This window comes from Pelobates fuscus, chromosome 4 (assembly GCF_036172605.1).
Source record: "Pelobates fuscus isolate aPelFus1 chromosome 4, aPelFus1.pri, whole genome shotgun sequence".
NCBI classification, from domain to species: domain Eukaryota; kingdom Metazoa; phylum Chordata; class Amphibia; order Anura; family Pelobatidae; genus Pelobates; species Pelobates fuscus.
The window spans coordinates 389,741,279-389,758,269 of NC_086320.1; the positions used below are offsets into that span (position 1 = coordinate 389,741,279).

General features: G+C 42.2%; 1 protein-coding gene across 2 annotated transcripts in view; it reads left to right on the forward strand.

The window, feature by feature from the left end:
* The window catches only part of ASIC3 (acid sensing ion channel subunit 3), a 456,156-nt gene that overhangs the window by 420,261 nt on the left and 18,904 nt on the right, over nucleotides 1-16,991 (forward strand). Inside the window, exon 1 of one of the 2 annotated variants that reach the window (XM_063452924.1) lies at nucleotides 11,528-11,595. The exons of the other annotated variant lie outside the window; for it this stretch is intronic. Within the exon in view, the coding sequence (XP_063308994.1) occupies nucleotides 11,572-11,595 (24 nt within the window). The 5' untranslated portion in view covers nucleotides 11,528-11,571. Of the gene's footprint in view, nucleotides 1-11,527; nucleotides 11,596-16,991 lie in introns of those variants that run through there. 2 annotated transcript variants of the gene reach the window in all.

Here is a 16,991-nt window from a genome sequence, read left to right on the forward strand (position 1 = left end):
GAGTGATTCTACCGAACAAACAGATGAATGCTGCATACATATCCCAGGTTAAACTTAACACACAAATACACATATAATATTACAGGCAGTACACTAGAATATGTAGCACAGTCTTAAAGGGACAGTAGTCCCAAAAGTCCCAATATGTCCATAGATGCTGTTAAAAGGGCCAGTAGCAGCAATATACAGTACAATATGCCCCAAATAACCCAGGGGCCATAGTCAGTAGGTAGGAGGCTAGCAAACAGGCTTCTCCAGGGCCCAGTGGCGAGGTTGGTTTCGCCACACTCTCCTTTTGAAATCATGTATGGGCGACCACCTCCCGTACTTGGTAACTTAAGGGGGGATTTGAGTCAGTTGGGAGAAGGAATTACCCGGCAGCAGGTTGTAGAGTTGGGTAAGACTATGGAGGAGGTACAGAAATGGGTACAAGATAGATTACCTGTGAATATTTATCCCCCAGTTCATAGTTACCACCCAGGAGACCAAGTGTGGATTAAAGAGTGGAATAATGTACCGTTAGGGCCCAAGTGGAGAGGTCCTTATGTTGTTCTTTTGTCTACCCCTACAGCGATAAAAGTAGCCGAAGTGACTCCGTGGATACATCACTCCAGGGTTAAACCAGCAGCAGTCGATTCTTGGCAAGTTACAGCAGATCCAGAGAATCCCTGCAAGATCCGGTTAAAGCGCACGACTCAGTCGGAGTGACGAGGAACTTTGTGGATTACAAATGTTATTGTTTCAGAGATTTGGTAAGTGAGTGAGAAGGCCATAATAAAGCCTGTCCGCTCACCGACGTATAGTGTATAAGCCAGGAAAAGTCCCGAAGGGACCCCTGTGAAGACGAGCAGAACTCCATTCCCTGCAGCCCTTACATCCTGGAAGCTGAGGTGCCTTCGCACGGACGAAGACTGAGGATGACGACGAAAGATGTGTTTCTGATAATGTTTTTATATGTGTATTTTTATATTCAGGAAGGAAGAGGTACCGACACTCCTAGCTGTGAGGTATGCATTAAGACTACAAGAACAGGTAACCATATTTCCCAAACCCTAATTTGGCATTCACAATACGAGTGTAAAGGAGATGTATCAAGATGTAGATACCTAAATATAGAATATAGTGTGTGCCATTTAGGAGTAGGAGAACCTAGGTGCTTCAGTCCAGAGTATCAACCTCGTACAATTTGGTTGACTCTCAGGAATGGAGATCCTCAGGGGACCCTAATTAATAAGACGGTATTAGAATCCGTACATTCTTCGGGTGTTCTGCTATTTGATGCGTGTAAGGCGATATCAAGTGGTAGAAAGCCGTGGAATGTATGTGGGGATCTTAGATGGGAGAGGACGTATGGGTCTAATGATAAATATATTTGTCCCAGTAGTAAAAATAAGTATGTGAGTCCTAGATGCCCAAATAGAGATTATAACTTTTGCCCATATTGGTCTTGTGTGGGGTGGGCAACTTGGGGACAGACAGTAGACAAGGACATGATTGTGACTAAGTTGCCTACCAGCCCATATTGTAAGTCTATGGAATGCAATCCAGTCCATATACTTATAAATAACCCCGACAAGTTCTTAGATAAATATGGTAATTTATTTGGGTTTCAAATATATGGGACGGGTTTAGATCCTGGGACAGTATTGTTTATAGGGATAGAGACTGATACGGTATCCTCCCAGACTCATCAAGTATACCATTCCTTTTATGAAGAGATGAGTATAGATAATAAGATCCCCCATAATGCTAAAAACCTGTTTATTGATTTAGCCGAAAGTATTGCCGGTAGTCTTAATGTTACCAACTGCTATGTGTGTGGAGGTACTAACATGGGAGACCAATGGCCTTGGGAAGCAAAGGAGGTAATGTCCGGTTCTGAGGCAGTTGACCAATTAATATCTACAGAAGCCGATTATGATATGAGTGTTAGAGGTAAATCTGAGTGGAGATTAAAGACCTCCATCATAGGTTATGTTTGCATAGCGAGGAAAGGAATGATGTATAATACTTCTGTAGGAGAATTAACTTGTCTAGGGCAAAAAGCTTATGATGATGATACAAAGAATACAACTTGGTGGTCGGCTTCAAATGTCTCAGAACCATCTAACCCGTTTGCTAGATACGCCAATTTAAAGGATGTGTGGTTTGATCTATCTATCACATCTACCTGGAGAGCCCCAGCAAATTTGTACTGGATCTGTGGTAAGAAAGCCTATTCGGAGTTGCCACAGGACTGGGAAGGGGCATGTGTGTTGGGTATGCTCAAACCATCCTTCTTCTTGTTACCTATCGAAACAGGTGACACTTTAGGTGTTAAAGTGTATGATGTGAATCATAGGAAGAAAAGGGGACCCATAGAGATAGGCGCCTGGGAAGATAATGAATGGCCTCCCCAGCGTATTATAGATTACTATGGGCCAGCCACGTGGGCAGAGGACGGTACCTTTGGTTATAGAACCCCAATTTATATGCTCAACCGTATTATAAGATTACAGGCAGCGGTTGAGATCATTACTAACGAGACATCACAAGCGCTCAATCTTCTAGCGAAGCATAATACCAGGATGAGGACAGCAGTATACCAAAATAGATTAGCCTTGGATTACTTTTTGGCAGTAGAGGGAGGTGTATGTGGGAAGTTTAACCTGAGCAATTGCTGTCTTCAAATAGATGACGAAGGGCAAGCAATAGCTGAGCTTACTAGCCATATGGTTAAACTAGCGCATGTGCCTACTCAGGTATGGAAAGGGTATAATCCAAGTAGTTGGTTTGGTAGCTGGTATGAGTGGTTTGGAGGGCTTAAGGCAGTGGTAGGTGGAGTCCTACTGATTTTAATGTTGTGTCTACTCCTGCCGTGTCTTATACCCTTAGTAGTTAGGTCTGTGCAAAGCCTGATAGAAAATATAGCAGAGAGGAAGGCTGCTGCACAGATAATGGCAATTTATAAATATAAGGCTCTAGATCAGGGAGAACCAATGCAGGAAGATGAGTGTTGAAGATTCACATCATAAGATAAGTCTGGTCTGGTTCAAGGTAACTTGCGGTGTATGCAAACTAAGGTTAAGTGATGCCTCAAGTAATTGTGAAATATCAAGAGGCATCAAAGGGGGGAATGTGGTGGAATCTCGGTAAAAATAAATTTAGTAGGCCGAGATTACCACGTGGCATGTGTACGTGCATATGCTGACGTATCGATCAGTTGGTTGCACGAGGCAAGATACGATCAGTAGTGTACGGAGCATGTGCAAGAATACAGGATGTAGTATTCCCCTCCTCCATTGTGCTGGACAGGCCATGCGGTCAAGCAGGAAGTTAATTCTTATTTGTATTGATTGGTCAAGAGAATGTGCGGGTGGAGCTTAATATGGGAGGAGTTATGTGCCTATATAAGGAGCCTGCACTATTGTCCGGGGCTCAGAACTTGCTGTATTTTGGTGACATTAGTCCCTCTGAGTCCCGATCGGTGATCCAATAAAGAATCTCTTCCTTCCTGAAGAAACCTGTGTCCATCTCTCTGTGCTTGGCTTCCGTCAGTTTCTCCGGTATCATATTCACTAAACTGAGAATATTCACACGTTAAATGTAAACGCTGACAGGATTATTCACTAAACTGAGAATATTCACACGTTAAATGTAAACGCCGACAGGATTATTCACTAAACTGAGAATATTCACACGTTAAATGTAAACACTGACAGGATTATTCACTAAACTGAGAATATTCACACGTTAAATGTAAACACTGACAGGATTATTCACTAAACTGAGAATATTCACACGTTAAATGTAAACGCTGACAGGATTATTCACTAAACTGAGAATATTCACACGTTAAATGTAAACGCTGACAGGATTATTCACTAAACTGAGAATATTCACACGTTAAATGTAAACGCCGACAGGATTATTGACTAAACTGAGAATATTCACACGTTAAATGTAAAAGCTGACAGGATTATTCACTAAACTGAGAATATTCACACGTTAAATGTAAACGCTGACAGGATTATTCACTAAACTGAGAATATTCACACGTTAAATGTAAACGCTGACAGGATTATTCACTAAACTGAGAATATTCACACGTTAAATGTAAACGCCGACAGGATTATTCACTAAACTGAGAATATTCACACGTTAAATGTAAACACTGACAGGATTATTCACTAAACTGAGAATATTCACACGTTAAATGTAAACGCTGACAGGATTATTCACTAAACTGAGAATATTCACACGTTAAACGTAAACACTGACAGGATTATTCACTAAACTGAGAATATTCACACGTTAAATGTAAACGCTGACAGGATTATTCACTAAACTGAGAATATTCACACGTTAAACGTAAACACTGACAGGATTATTCACTAAACTGAGAATATTCACACGTTAAATGTAAACGCTGACAGGATTATTCACTAAACTGAGAATATTCACACGTTAAATGTAAACGCCGACAGGATTATTCACTAAACTGAGAATATTCACACGTTAAACGTAAACACTGACAGGATTATTCACTAAACTGAGAATATTCACACGTTAAATGTAAACACTGACAGGATTATTCACTAAACTGAGAATATTCACACGTTAAATGTAAACACTGACAGGATTATTCACTAAACTGAGAATATTCACACGTTAAATGTAAACGCTGACAGGATTATTCACTAAACTGAGAATATTCACACGTTAAATGTAAACGCCGACAGGATTATTCACTAAACTGAGAATATTCACACGTTAAATGTAAACGCTGACAGGATTATTCACTAAACTGAGAATATTCACACGTTAAATGTAAACGCTGACAGGATTATTCACTAAACTGAGAATATTCACACGTTAAATGTAAACGTTGACAGGATTATTCACTAAACTGAGAATATTCACACGTTAAATGTAAACACTGACAGGATTATTCACTAAACTGAGAATATTCACACGTTAAATGTAAACGCCGACAGGATTATTCACTAAACTGAGAATATTCACACGTTAAATGTGAACACTGACAGGATTATTCACTAAACTGAGAATATTCACACGTTAAACGTAAACACTGACAGGATTATTCACTAAACTGAGAATATTCACACGTTAAATGTAAACACCAACAGGATTATTCACTAAACTGAGAATATTCACACGTTAAATGTAAACACTGACAGGATTATTCACTAAACTGAGAATATTCACACGTTAAATGTAAACGCCGACAGGATTATTCACTAAACTGAGAATATTCACACGTTAAATGTAAACGCCGACAGGATTATTCACTAAACTGAGAATATTCACACGTTAAATGTAAACGCTGACAGGATTATTCACTAAACGGAGAATATTCACACGTTAAATGTAGACACTGACAGGATTATTCACTAAACTGAGAATATTCACACGTTAAATGTAAACACTGACAGGATTATTCACTAAACTGAGAATATTCACACGTTAAATGTAAACGCTGACAGGATTATTCACTAAACTGAGAATATTCACACGTTAAATGTAAACGCCGACAGGATTATTTACTAAACTGAGAATATTCACACGTTAAATGTAAACACTGACAGGATTATTCACTAAACTGAGAATATTCACACGTTAAATGTAAACGCCGACAGGATTATTCACTAAACTGAGAATATTCACACGTTAAATGTAAACGCTGACAGGATTATTCACTAAACTGAGAATATTCACACGTTAAATGTAAACGCCGACAGGATTATTCACTAAACTGAGAATATTCACACGTTAAATGTAAACGCCGACAGGATTATTCACTAAACTGAGAATATTCACACGTTAAATGTAAACGCTGACAGGATTATTCACTAAACTGAGAATATTCACACGTTAAATGTAAACGCCGACAGGATTATTCACTAAACTGAGAATATTCACACGTTAAATGTAAACGCTGACAGGATTATTCACTAAACTGAGAATATTCACACGTTAAATGTAAACGCTGACAGGATTATTCACTAAACTGAGAATATTCACACGTTAAATGTAAACACTGACAGGATTATTCACTAAACGGAGAATATTCACACGTTAAATGTAAACACTGACAGGATTATTCACTAAACTGAGAATATTCACACGTTAAATGTAAACACTGACAGGATTATTCACTAAACTGAGAATATTCACACGTTAAATGTAAACGCTGACAGGATTATTCACTAAACTGAGAATATTCACACGTTAAATGTAAACGCCGACAGGATTATTCACTAAACTGAGAATATTCACACGTTAAATGTGAACACTGACAGGATTATTCACTAAACTGAGAATATTCACACGTTAAACGTAAACACTGACAGGATTATTCACTAAACTGAGAATATTCACACGTTAAATGTAAACGCCGACAGGATTATTCACTAAACTGAGAATATTCACACGTTAAATGTAAACGCTGACAGGATTATTCACTAAACTGAGAATATTCACACGTTAAATGTAAACGCTGACAGGATTATTCACTAAACTGAGAATATTCACACGTTAAATGTAAACGCCGACAGGATTATTCACTAAACTGAGAATATTCACACGTTAAATGTAAACGCCGACAGGATTATTCACTAAACTGAGAATATTCACACGTTAAATGTAAACGCCGACAGGATTATTCACTAAACTGAGAATATTCACACGTTAAATGTAAACGCCGACAGGATTATTCACTAAACTGAGAATATTCACACGTTAAATGTAAACGCCGACAGGATTATTCACTAAACTGAGAATATTCACACGTTAAATGTAAACGCCGACAGGATTATTCACTAAACTGAGAATATTCACACGTTAAATGTAAACGCCGACAGGATTATTCACTAAACTGAGAATATTCACACGTTAAATGTAAACGCCGACAGGATTATTCACTAAACTGAGAATATTCACACGTTAAATGTAAACGCCGACAGGATTATTCACTAAACTGAGAATATTCACACGTTAAATGTAAACGCTGACAGGATTATTCACTAAACTGAGAATATTCACACGTTAAATGTAAACGCCGACAGGATTATTCACTAAACTGAGAATATTCACACGTTAAATGTAAACGCCGACAGGATTATTCACTAAACTGAGAATATTCACACGTTAAATGTAAACGCTGACAGGATTATTCACTAAACTGAGAATATTCACACGTTAAATGTAAACGCCGACAGGATTATTCACTAAACTGAGAATATTCACACGTTAAATGTAAACGCTGACAGGATTATTCACTAAACTGAGAATATTCACACGTTAAATGTAAACGCTGACAGGATTATTCACTAAACTGAGAATATTCACACGTTAAATGTAAACACTGACAGGATTATTCACTAAACGGAGAATATTCACACGTTAAATGTAAACACTGACAGGATTATTCACTAAACTGAGAATATTCACACGTTAAATGTAAACACAGACAGGATTATTCACTAAACTGAGAATATTCACACGTTAAATGTAAACGCTGACAGGATTATTCACTAAACTGAGAATATTCACACGTTAAATGTAAACGCCGACAGGATTATTCACTAAACTGAGAATATTCACACGTTAAATGTAAACGCCGACAGGATTATTCACTAAACTGAGAATATTCACACGTTAAATGTAAACGCCGACAGGATTATTCACTAAACTGAGAATATTCACACGTTAAATGTAAATACTGACAGGATTATTCACTAAACTGAGAATATTCACACGTTAAATGTAAACGCCGACAGGATTATTCACTAAACTGAGAATATTCACACGTTAAATGTAAACGCCGGCAGGATTATTCACTAAATTTAGAATATTCACACGTTAAATGTAAACGCTGACAGGATTATTCACTAAACTGAGAATATTCACACGTTAAATGTAAACGCTGACAGGATTATTCACTAAACGGAGAATATTCACACGTTAAATGTAAACGCTGACAGGATTATTCACTAAACTGAGAATATTCACACGTTAAATGTAAACGCCGACAGGATTATTCACTAAACTGAGAATATTCACACGTTAAATGTAAACGCTGACAGGATTATTCACTAAACGGAGAATATTCACACGTTAAATGTAAACGCTGACAGGATTATTCACTAAACTGAGAATATTCACACGTTAAATGTAAACGCCGACAGGATTATTCACTAAACTGAGAATATTCACACGTTAAATGTAAACGCTGACAGGATTATTCACTAAACTGAGAATATTCACACGTTAAATGTAAACGCTGACAGGATTATTCACTAAACTGAGAATATTCACACGTTAAATGTAAACGCCGACAGGATTATTCACTAAACTGAGAATATTCACACGTTAAATGTAAACGCCGACAGGATTATTCACTAAACTGAGAATATTCACACGTTAAATGTAAACGCCGACAGGATTATTCACTAAACTGAGAATATTCACACGTTAAATGTAAACGCTGACAGGATTATTCACTAAACTGAGAATATTCACACGTTAAATGTAAACGCTGACAGGATTATTCACTAAACTGAGAATATTCACACGTTAAATGTAAACGCCGACAGGATTATTCACTAAACTGAGAATATTCACACGTTAAATGTAAACGCCGACAGGATTATTCACTAAACTGAGAATATTCACACGTTAAATGTAAACGCCGACAGGATTATTCACTAAACTGAGAATATTCACACGTTAAATGTAAACGCCGACAGGATTATTCACTAAACGGAGAATATTCACACGTTAAATGTAAACGCTGACAGGATTATTCACTAAACGGAGAATATTCACACGTTAAATGTAAACGCCGACAGGATTATTCACTAAACTGAGAATATTCACACGTTAAATGTAAACGCTGACAGGATTATTCACTAAACTGAGAATATTCACACGTTAAATGTAAACGCCGACAGGATTATTCACTAAACTGAGAATATTCACACGTTAAATGTAAACGCTAACAGGATTATTCACTAAACTGAGAATATTCACACGTTAAATGTAAACGCTGACAGGATTATTCACTAAACTGAGAATATTCACACGTTAAATGTAAACGCTGACAGGATTATTCACTAAACGGAGAATATTCACACGTTAAATGTAAACGCTGACAGGATTATTCACTAAACGGAGAATATTCACACGTTAAATGTAAACGCCGACAGGATTATTCACTAAACTGAGAATATTCACACGTTAAATGTAAACGCTGACAGGATTATTCACTAAACGGAGAATATTCACACGTTAAATGTAAACGCCGACAGGATTATTCACTAAACTGAGAATATTCACACGTTAAATGTAAACGCCGACAGGATTATTCACTAAACTGAGAATATTCACACGTTAAATGTAAACACTGACAGGATTATTCACTAAACTGAGAATATTCACACGTTAAATGTAAACGCTGACAGGATTATTCACTAAACGGAGAATATTCACACGTTAAATGTAAACACTGACAGGATTATTCACTAAACTGAGAATATTCACACGTTAAATGTAAACGCCGACAGGATTATTCACTAAACTGAGAATATTCACACGTTAAATGTAAATACTGACAGGATTATTCACTAAACTGAGAATATTCACACGTTAAATGTAAACACTGACAGGATTATTCACTAAACTGAGAATATTCACACGTTAAATGTAAACGCTGACAGGATTATTCACTAAACGGAGAATATTCACACGTTAAATGTAAACGCTGACAGGATTATTCACTAAACGGAGAATATTCACACGTTAAATGTAAACGCTGACAGGATTATTCACTAAACGGAGAATATTCACACGTTAAATGTAAACGCTGACAGGATTATTCACTAAACTGAGAATATTCACACGTTAAATGTAAACGCCGACAGGATTATTCACTAAACTGAGAATATTCACACGTTAAATGTAAATACTGACAGGATTATTCACTAAACTGAGAATATTCACACGTTAAATGTAAACGCTGACAGGATTATTCACTAAACTGAGAATATTCACACGTTAAATGTAAACACTGACAGGATTATTCACTAAACTGAGAATATTCACACGTTAAATGTAAACGCTGACAGGATTATTCACTAAACGGAGAATATTCACACGTTAAATGTAAACGCCGACAGGATTATTCACTAAACTGAGAATATTCACACGTTAAATGTAAACGCTGACAGGATTATTCACTAAACTGAGAATATTCACACGTTAAATGTAAACGCCGACAGGATTAATCACTAAACTGAGAATATTCACACGTTAAATGTAAACGCTAACAGGATTATTCACTAAACTGAGAATATTCACACGTTAAATGTAAACGCTGACAGGATTATTCACTAAACGGAGAATATTCACACGTTAAATGTAAACGCTGACAGGATTATTCACTAAACTGAGAATATTCACACGTTAAATGTAAACGCCGACAGGATTATTCACTAAACTGAGAATATTCACACGTTAAATGTAAACGCCGACAGGATTATTCACTAAACGGAGAATATTCACACGTTAAATGTAAACGCCGACAGGATTATTCACTAAACTGAGAATATTCACACGTTAAATGTAAACGCCGACAGGATTATTCACTAAACTGAGAATATTCACACGTTAAATGTAAACGCTGACAGGATTATTCACTAAACTGAGAATATTCACACGTTAAATGTAAACGCCCACAGGATTATTGACTAAACTGAGAATATTCACACGTTAAATGTAAACGCCGACAGGATTATTGACTAAACTGAGAATATTCACACGTTAAATGTAAACGCCGACAGGATTATTCACTAAACTGAGAATATTCACACGTTAAATGTAAACGCCGACAGGATTATTTACTAAACTGAGAATATTCACACGTTAAATGTAAACACTGACAGGATTATTCACTAAACTGAGAATATTCACACGTTAAATGTAAACACTGACAGGATTATTTACTAAACGGAGAATATTCACACGTTAAATGTAAACGCCGACAGGATTATTCACTAAACTGAGAATATTCACACGCTAAATGTAAACGCTGACAGGATTATTCACTAAACTGAGAATATTCACACGTTAAATCTGACATGGTGGGAATATGGAAGCTGGGAGAAGAACTGACAGAGAATTCCCACACATTCCGTCCTCCATTCCGATTCCTATTCGTTGTTTAGTAAATAGTGATTCTCTATAAACGGACAGCAAAGTTGGGCGTGTCTTGGCTCTGTCGGGGTGTGTCTAATCGGTAATGGGGCGTGTCTTGGCTCTCTCAGGGTGTGTTTAATCGGTAATGGGGCGTGTCTTGGCTCTCTCAGGGTGTGTCTAATCGCTAATGGGGCGTGTCTTGGCTCTCTCAGGGTGTGTCTTATCAGCGATAAGGCGTGTTCTGCATTCTGGGGGTGGATGCTTTCGTAATGAGGGGCGTGTCTTGCGGTTGGGGGCAGGTTTTCGTGACAGTATCTCCCAGAATCCTTTGCTCATGTTGCAGCCATTCTGTGCTTCTGCGGAAGAGATACAGTGATGGAGGTCGGGGGCCCTCTGGGGGTAGGTACCTGGGGGCCACAGGGTCATCTTAAATAATGATCAATAGGGACTGTGTACCTGGGATTATATTACTGACAGGGGGTATGTAACTGGGGGGAACTGACTGACTGACAGGGGGTATGTAACTGGGGGGACTGACTGACTGACAGGGGGTATGTAACTGGGGGGAACTGACTGACTGACAGGGGGTATGTAACTGGGGGGACTGACTGACTGACAGGGGGTATGTAACTGGGGGGAACTGACTGACTGACAGGGGGTATGTAACTGGGGGGAACTGACTGACTGACAGGGGGTATGTAACTGGGGGTAACTGACTGACTGACAGGGGGTATGTAACTGGGGGGACTGACTGACTGACAGGGGGTATGTAACTGGGGGGAACTGACTGACTGACAGGGGGTATGTAACTGGGGGGACTGACTGACTGACAGGGGGTATGTAACTGGGGGGAACTGAGTGACTGACAGGGGGTATGTAACTGGGGGGAACTGACTGACTGACTGACTGACAGGGGGTATGTAACTGGGGGGAACTGACTGACTGACAGGGGGTATGTAACTGGGGGGAACTGACTGACTGACAGGGGGTATGTAACTGGGGGGAACTGACTGACTGACAGGGGGTATGTAACTGGGGGGAACTGACTGACTGACAGGGGGAATGTAACTGGGGGGAACTGACTGACTGACAGGGGGTATGTAACTGGGGGGAACTGACTGACTGACAGGGGGTATGTAACTGGGGGGAACTGACTGACTGACAGGGGGTATGTAACTGGGGGGAACTGACTGACTGACAGGGGGTATGTAACTGGGGGGAACTGAGTGACTGACAGGGGGTATGTAACTGGGGGGAACTGACTGACTGACAGGGGGTATGTAACTGGGGGGAACTGACTGACTGACAGGGGGTATGTAACTGGGGGGAACTGACTGACTGACAGGGGGTATGTAACTGGGGGGAACTGACTGACTGACAGGGGGTATGTAACTGGGGGGAACTGAGTGACTGACAGGGGGTATGTAACTGGGGGGAACTGAGTGACTGACAGGGGGTATGTAACTGGGGGGAACTGAGTGACTGACAGGGGGTATGTAACTGGGGGGAACTGAGTGACTGACAGGGGGTATGTAACTGGGGGGGACTGACTGACTGACAGGGGGTATGTAACTGGGGGGGACTGACTGACTGACAGGGGGTATGTAACTGGGGGGGACTGACTGACTGACAGGGGGTATGTAACTGGGGGGAACTGACTGACTGACTGACAGGGGGTATGTAACTGGGGGGAACTGACTGACTGACTGACAGGGGGTATGTAACTGGGGGGAACTGACTGACTGACTGACAGGGGGTATGTAACTGGGGGGAACTGACTGACTGACTGACAGGGGGTATGTAACTGGGGGGAACTGACTGACTGACTGACAGGGGGTATGTAACTGGGGGGAACTGACTGACTGACTGACAGGGGGTATGTAACTGGGGGGAACTGACTGACTGACTGACAGGGGGTATGTAACTGGGGGGAACTGACTGACTGACTGACAGGGGGTATGTAACTGGGGGGAACTGACGGACTGACTGACAGGGGGTATGTAACTGGGGGGAACTGACTGACTGACTGACAGGGGGTATGTAACTGGGGGGAACTGACTGACTGACTGACAGGGGGTATGTAACTGGGGGGAACTGACTGACTGACTGACAGGGGGTATGTAACTGGGGGGAACTGACTGACTGACTGACAGGGGGTATGTAACTGGGGGGAACTGACTGACTGACTGACAGGGGGTATGTAACTGGGGGGAACTGACTGACTGACTGACAGGGGGTATGTAACTGGGGGGAACTGACTGACTGACTGACAGGGGGTATGTAACTGGGGGGAACTGACTGACTGACTGACAGGGGGTATGTAACTGGGGGGAACTGACTGACTGACTGACAGGGGGTATGTAACTGGGGGGAACTGACTGACTGACTGACAGGGGATATGTAACTGGGGGGAACTGACTGACTGACTGACAGGGGGTATGTAACTGGGGGGAACTGACTGACTGACAGGGGGTATGTAACTGGGGGGAACTGACTGACTGACTGACTGACAGGGGGTATGTAACTGGGGGGAACTGACTGGCTGACTGACAGGGGGTATGTAACTGGGGGGAACTGACTGACTGACTGACAGGGGGTATGTAACTGGGGGGACTGACTGACTGACAGGGGGTATGTAACTGGGGGGACTGACTGACTGACAGGGGGTATGTAACTGGGGGGAACTGACTGACTGACAGGGGGTATGTAACTGGGGGGAACTGACTGACTGACAGGGGGAATGTAACTGGGGGGAACTGACTGACTGACAGGGGGTATGTAACTGGGGGGAACTGACTGACTGACAGGGGGTATGTAACTGGGGGGAACTGACTGACTGACAGGGGGAATGTAACTGGGGGGAACTGACTGACTGACAGGGGGTATGTAACTGGGGGGAACTGACTGACTGACTGACTGACAGGGGGTATGTAACTGGGGGGAACTGAGTGACTGACAGGGGGTATGTAACTGGGGGGAACTGAGTGACTGACAGGGGGTATGTAACTGGGGGGAACTGAGTGACTGACAGGGGGTATGTAACTGGGGGGGACTGACTGACTGACAGGGGGTATGTAACTGGGGGGGACTGACTGACTGACAGGGGGTATGTAACTGGGGGGAACTGACTGACTGACAGGGGGTATGTAACTGGGGGGAACTGACTGACTGACAGGGGGTATGTAACTGGGGGGAACTGACTGACTGACAGGGGGAATGTAACTGGGGGGAACTGACTGACTGACAGGGGGTATGTAACTGGGGGGAACTGACTGACTGACAGGGGGTATGTAACTGGGGGGAACTGACTGACTGACAGGGGGTATGTAACTGGGGGGACTGACTGACTGACTGACAGGGGGTATGTAACTGGGGGGAACTGACTGACTGACAGGGGGTATGTAACTGGGGGGAACTGACTGACTGACAGGGGGTATGTAACTGGGGGGAACTGACTGACTGACAGGGGGTATGTAACTGGGGGGAACTGACTGACTGACAGGGGGTATGTAACTGGGGGTAACTGACTGACTGACAGGGGGAATGTAACTGGGGGTAACTGACTGACTGACAGGGGGTATGTAACTGGGGGGAACTGACTGACTGACAGGGGGTATGTAACTGGGGGTAACTGACTGACTGACAGGGGGTATGTAACTGGGGGGAACTGACTGACTGACTGACAGGGGGTATGTAACTGGGGGGAACTGACTGACTGACAGGGGGTATGTAACTGGGGGGAACTGACTGACTGACAGGGGGAATGTAACTGGGGGGAACTGACTGACTGACAGGGGGTATGTAACTGGGGGTGACTGACTGACAGGGGGTACGTAACTGGGGGTAACTGACTGACTGACAGGGGGAATGTAACTGGGGGTAACTGACTGACTGACAGGGGGTATGTAACTGGGGGTAAATGACTGACTGACAGGGGGTATGTAACTGGGGGTAAATGACTGACTTACAGTATGCAACTGGGGGTGACTGACTGACTTACAGTATGCAACTGGGGGTGACTGACTGACTGACAGTATCAACTGGGGGTGACTGACTGACTGACTGACAGTATGCAACTGGGGGTGACTGACTGACTGACTGACAGTATGCAACTGGGGGTGACTGACAGTATGCAACTGGGGGTGACTGACAGAATGCAACTGGGGGTGACTGACTGACTGACAGTATGCAACTGGGGGTGACTGACTGACTGACAGTATGCAACTGGGGGTGACTGACTGACTGACAGTATGCAACTGGGGGTGACTGACTGACAGGGGGTATGTAACTGGGGGTGACTGACTGACTGACAGGGGGTATGTAACTGGGGTATCTGACTGGAAGTGGGTATGTATTTCGGTGTAAAGATAATTCCCATGCAGTATCACTGATCAATTCTCTGCCATTTTGTTAATGCTGCCCTAGCCACACCTCCTCTGGCTGTGACTCACACTCCCTCTGTTAATAAATTATTTCATTTTTTCAGCACTTGGTTTAGATGTTTTTTTATCTCCTGCTCTGTAAATTGAAGTTTAGTCACACACAGGAGGCTGCTGCAGGCTCTAGTAGGATATCAACAGAGCAGGAGGTAAAAAATTCTAAATGAAACGTAATGTGGAATAAAGGAGGTGTAAACAGTAGATCTATCTTTACAAACAGTAAGGCTTTGAAAGTCACAGGTATGACCTAGGTATGGCTAGGTCTGTATAAACAAAGTGGTTTAACTCCTAAACGGCAGAGAATGGAGCAGTAAGACTGCAGGGGCATGATCTCTACACCAAAACTAATTCAACCTCCCCTGGCTATGATTGACAGAGCCTGCATGAAAAAAAATAAAAACTGGTTTCACTTTCAAACAGATGTAATTTACCTTAAATAATTGTATCTCAATCTCTAAATTGAACTTTAATCACATACAGGAGGCTCTTGCAGGGTCTAGCAAGCTATTAACATAGCAGGGGATAAGAAAATCTTAATTAAACAGAACTTGCAATAAAGAAAGCCTAAATAGGTCTCTCTTTACAGGAAGTGTTTATGGAAGGCTGTGCAAGTCACCTGCAGGGAGGTGTGACTAGGGTTCATAAACAAAGGGATTTAACTCCTAAATGGCAGAGGATTGAGCAGTGAGGCTGCAGGGGCATGTTCTATACACCAAAACGGCTTCATTAAAGGACCACTCTAGGCACCCAGACCACTTCAGCTTAATGAGGTGGTCTGGGTGCCAGGTCCTTCTAGGGTTAACCCATTTTTTCATAAACATAGCAGTTTCAGAGAAACTGCTATGTTTATGAATGGGTTAAGCCTTCCCCCTATGTCCTCTAGTGGCTGTCTCATTGACAGCCGCTAGAGACGCTTGCGTGCTTCTCACTGTGATTTTCACAGTGAGAGCACGCCAGCGTCCATAGGAAAGCATTATGAATGCTTTCCTATGTGACCGGCTGAATGCGCGCGCAGCTCTTGCCGCGCGTGCGCATTCAGCCGACGGGGAGGAGAAGAGGCGGATCGGAGGAGGAGAGCAGGAGGAGAGCTCTCCGCCCAGCGCTGGAAAAAGGTAAGTTTTTACCCCTTTCCAGAGCCGGGCGGGAGGGGGTCCCTGAGGGTGGGGGCACCCTCAGGGCACTCTAGTGCCAGGAAAACGAGTATGTTTTCCTGGCACTAGAGTGGTCCTTTAAGCTAAAGTTGTTCAGGTGACTATAGTGTCCATTTAAAGGGACACTATAGTCAACCAAACACCTACAGCTTATTGAATTTGTTCTGGTGAGTAGAATCATTCCCTTAAGGCTTTTTGCAGTAAA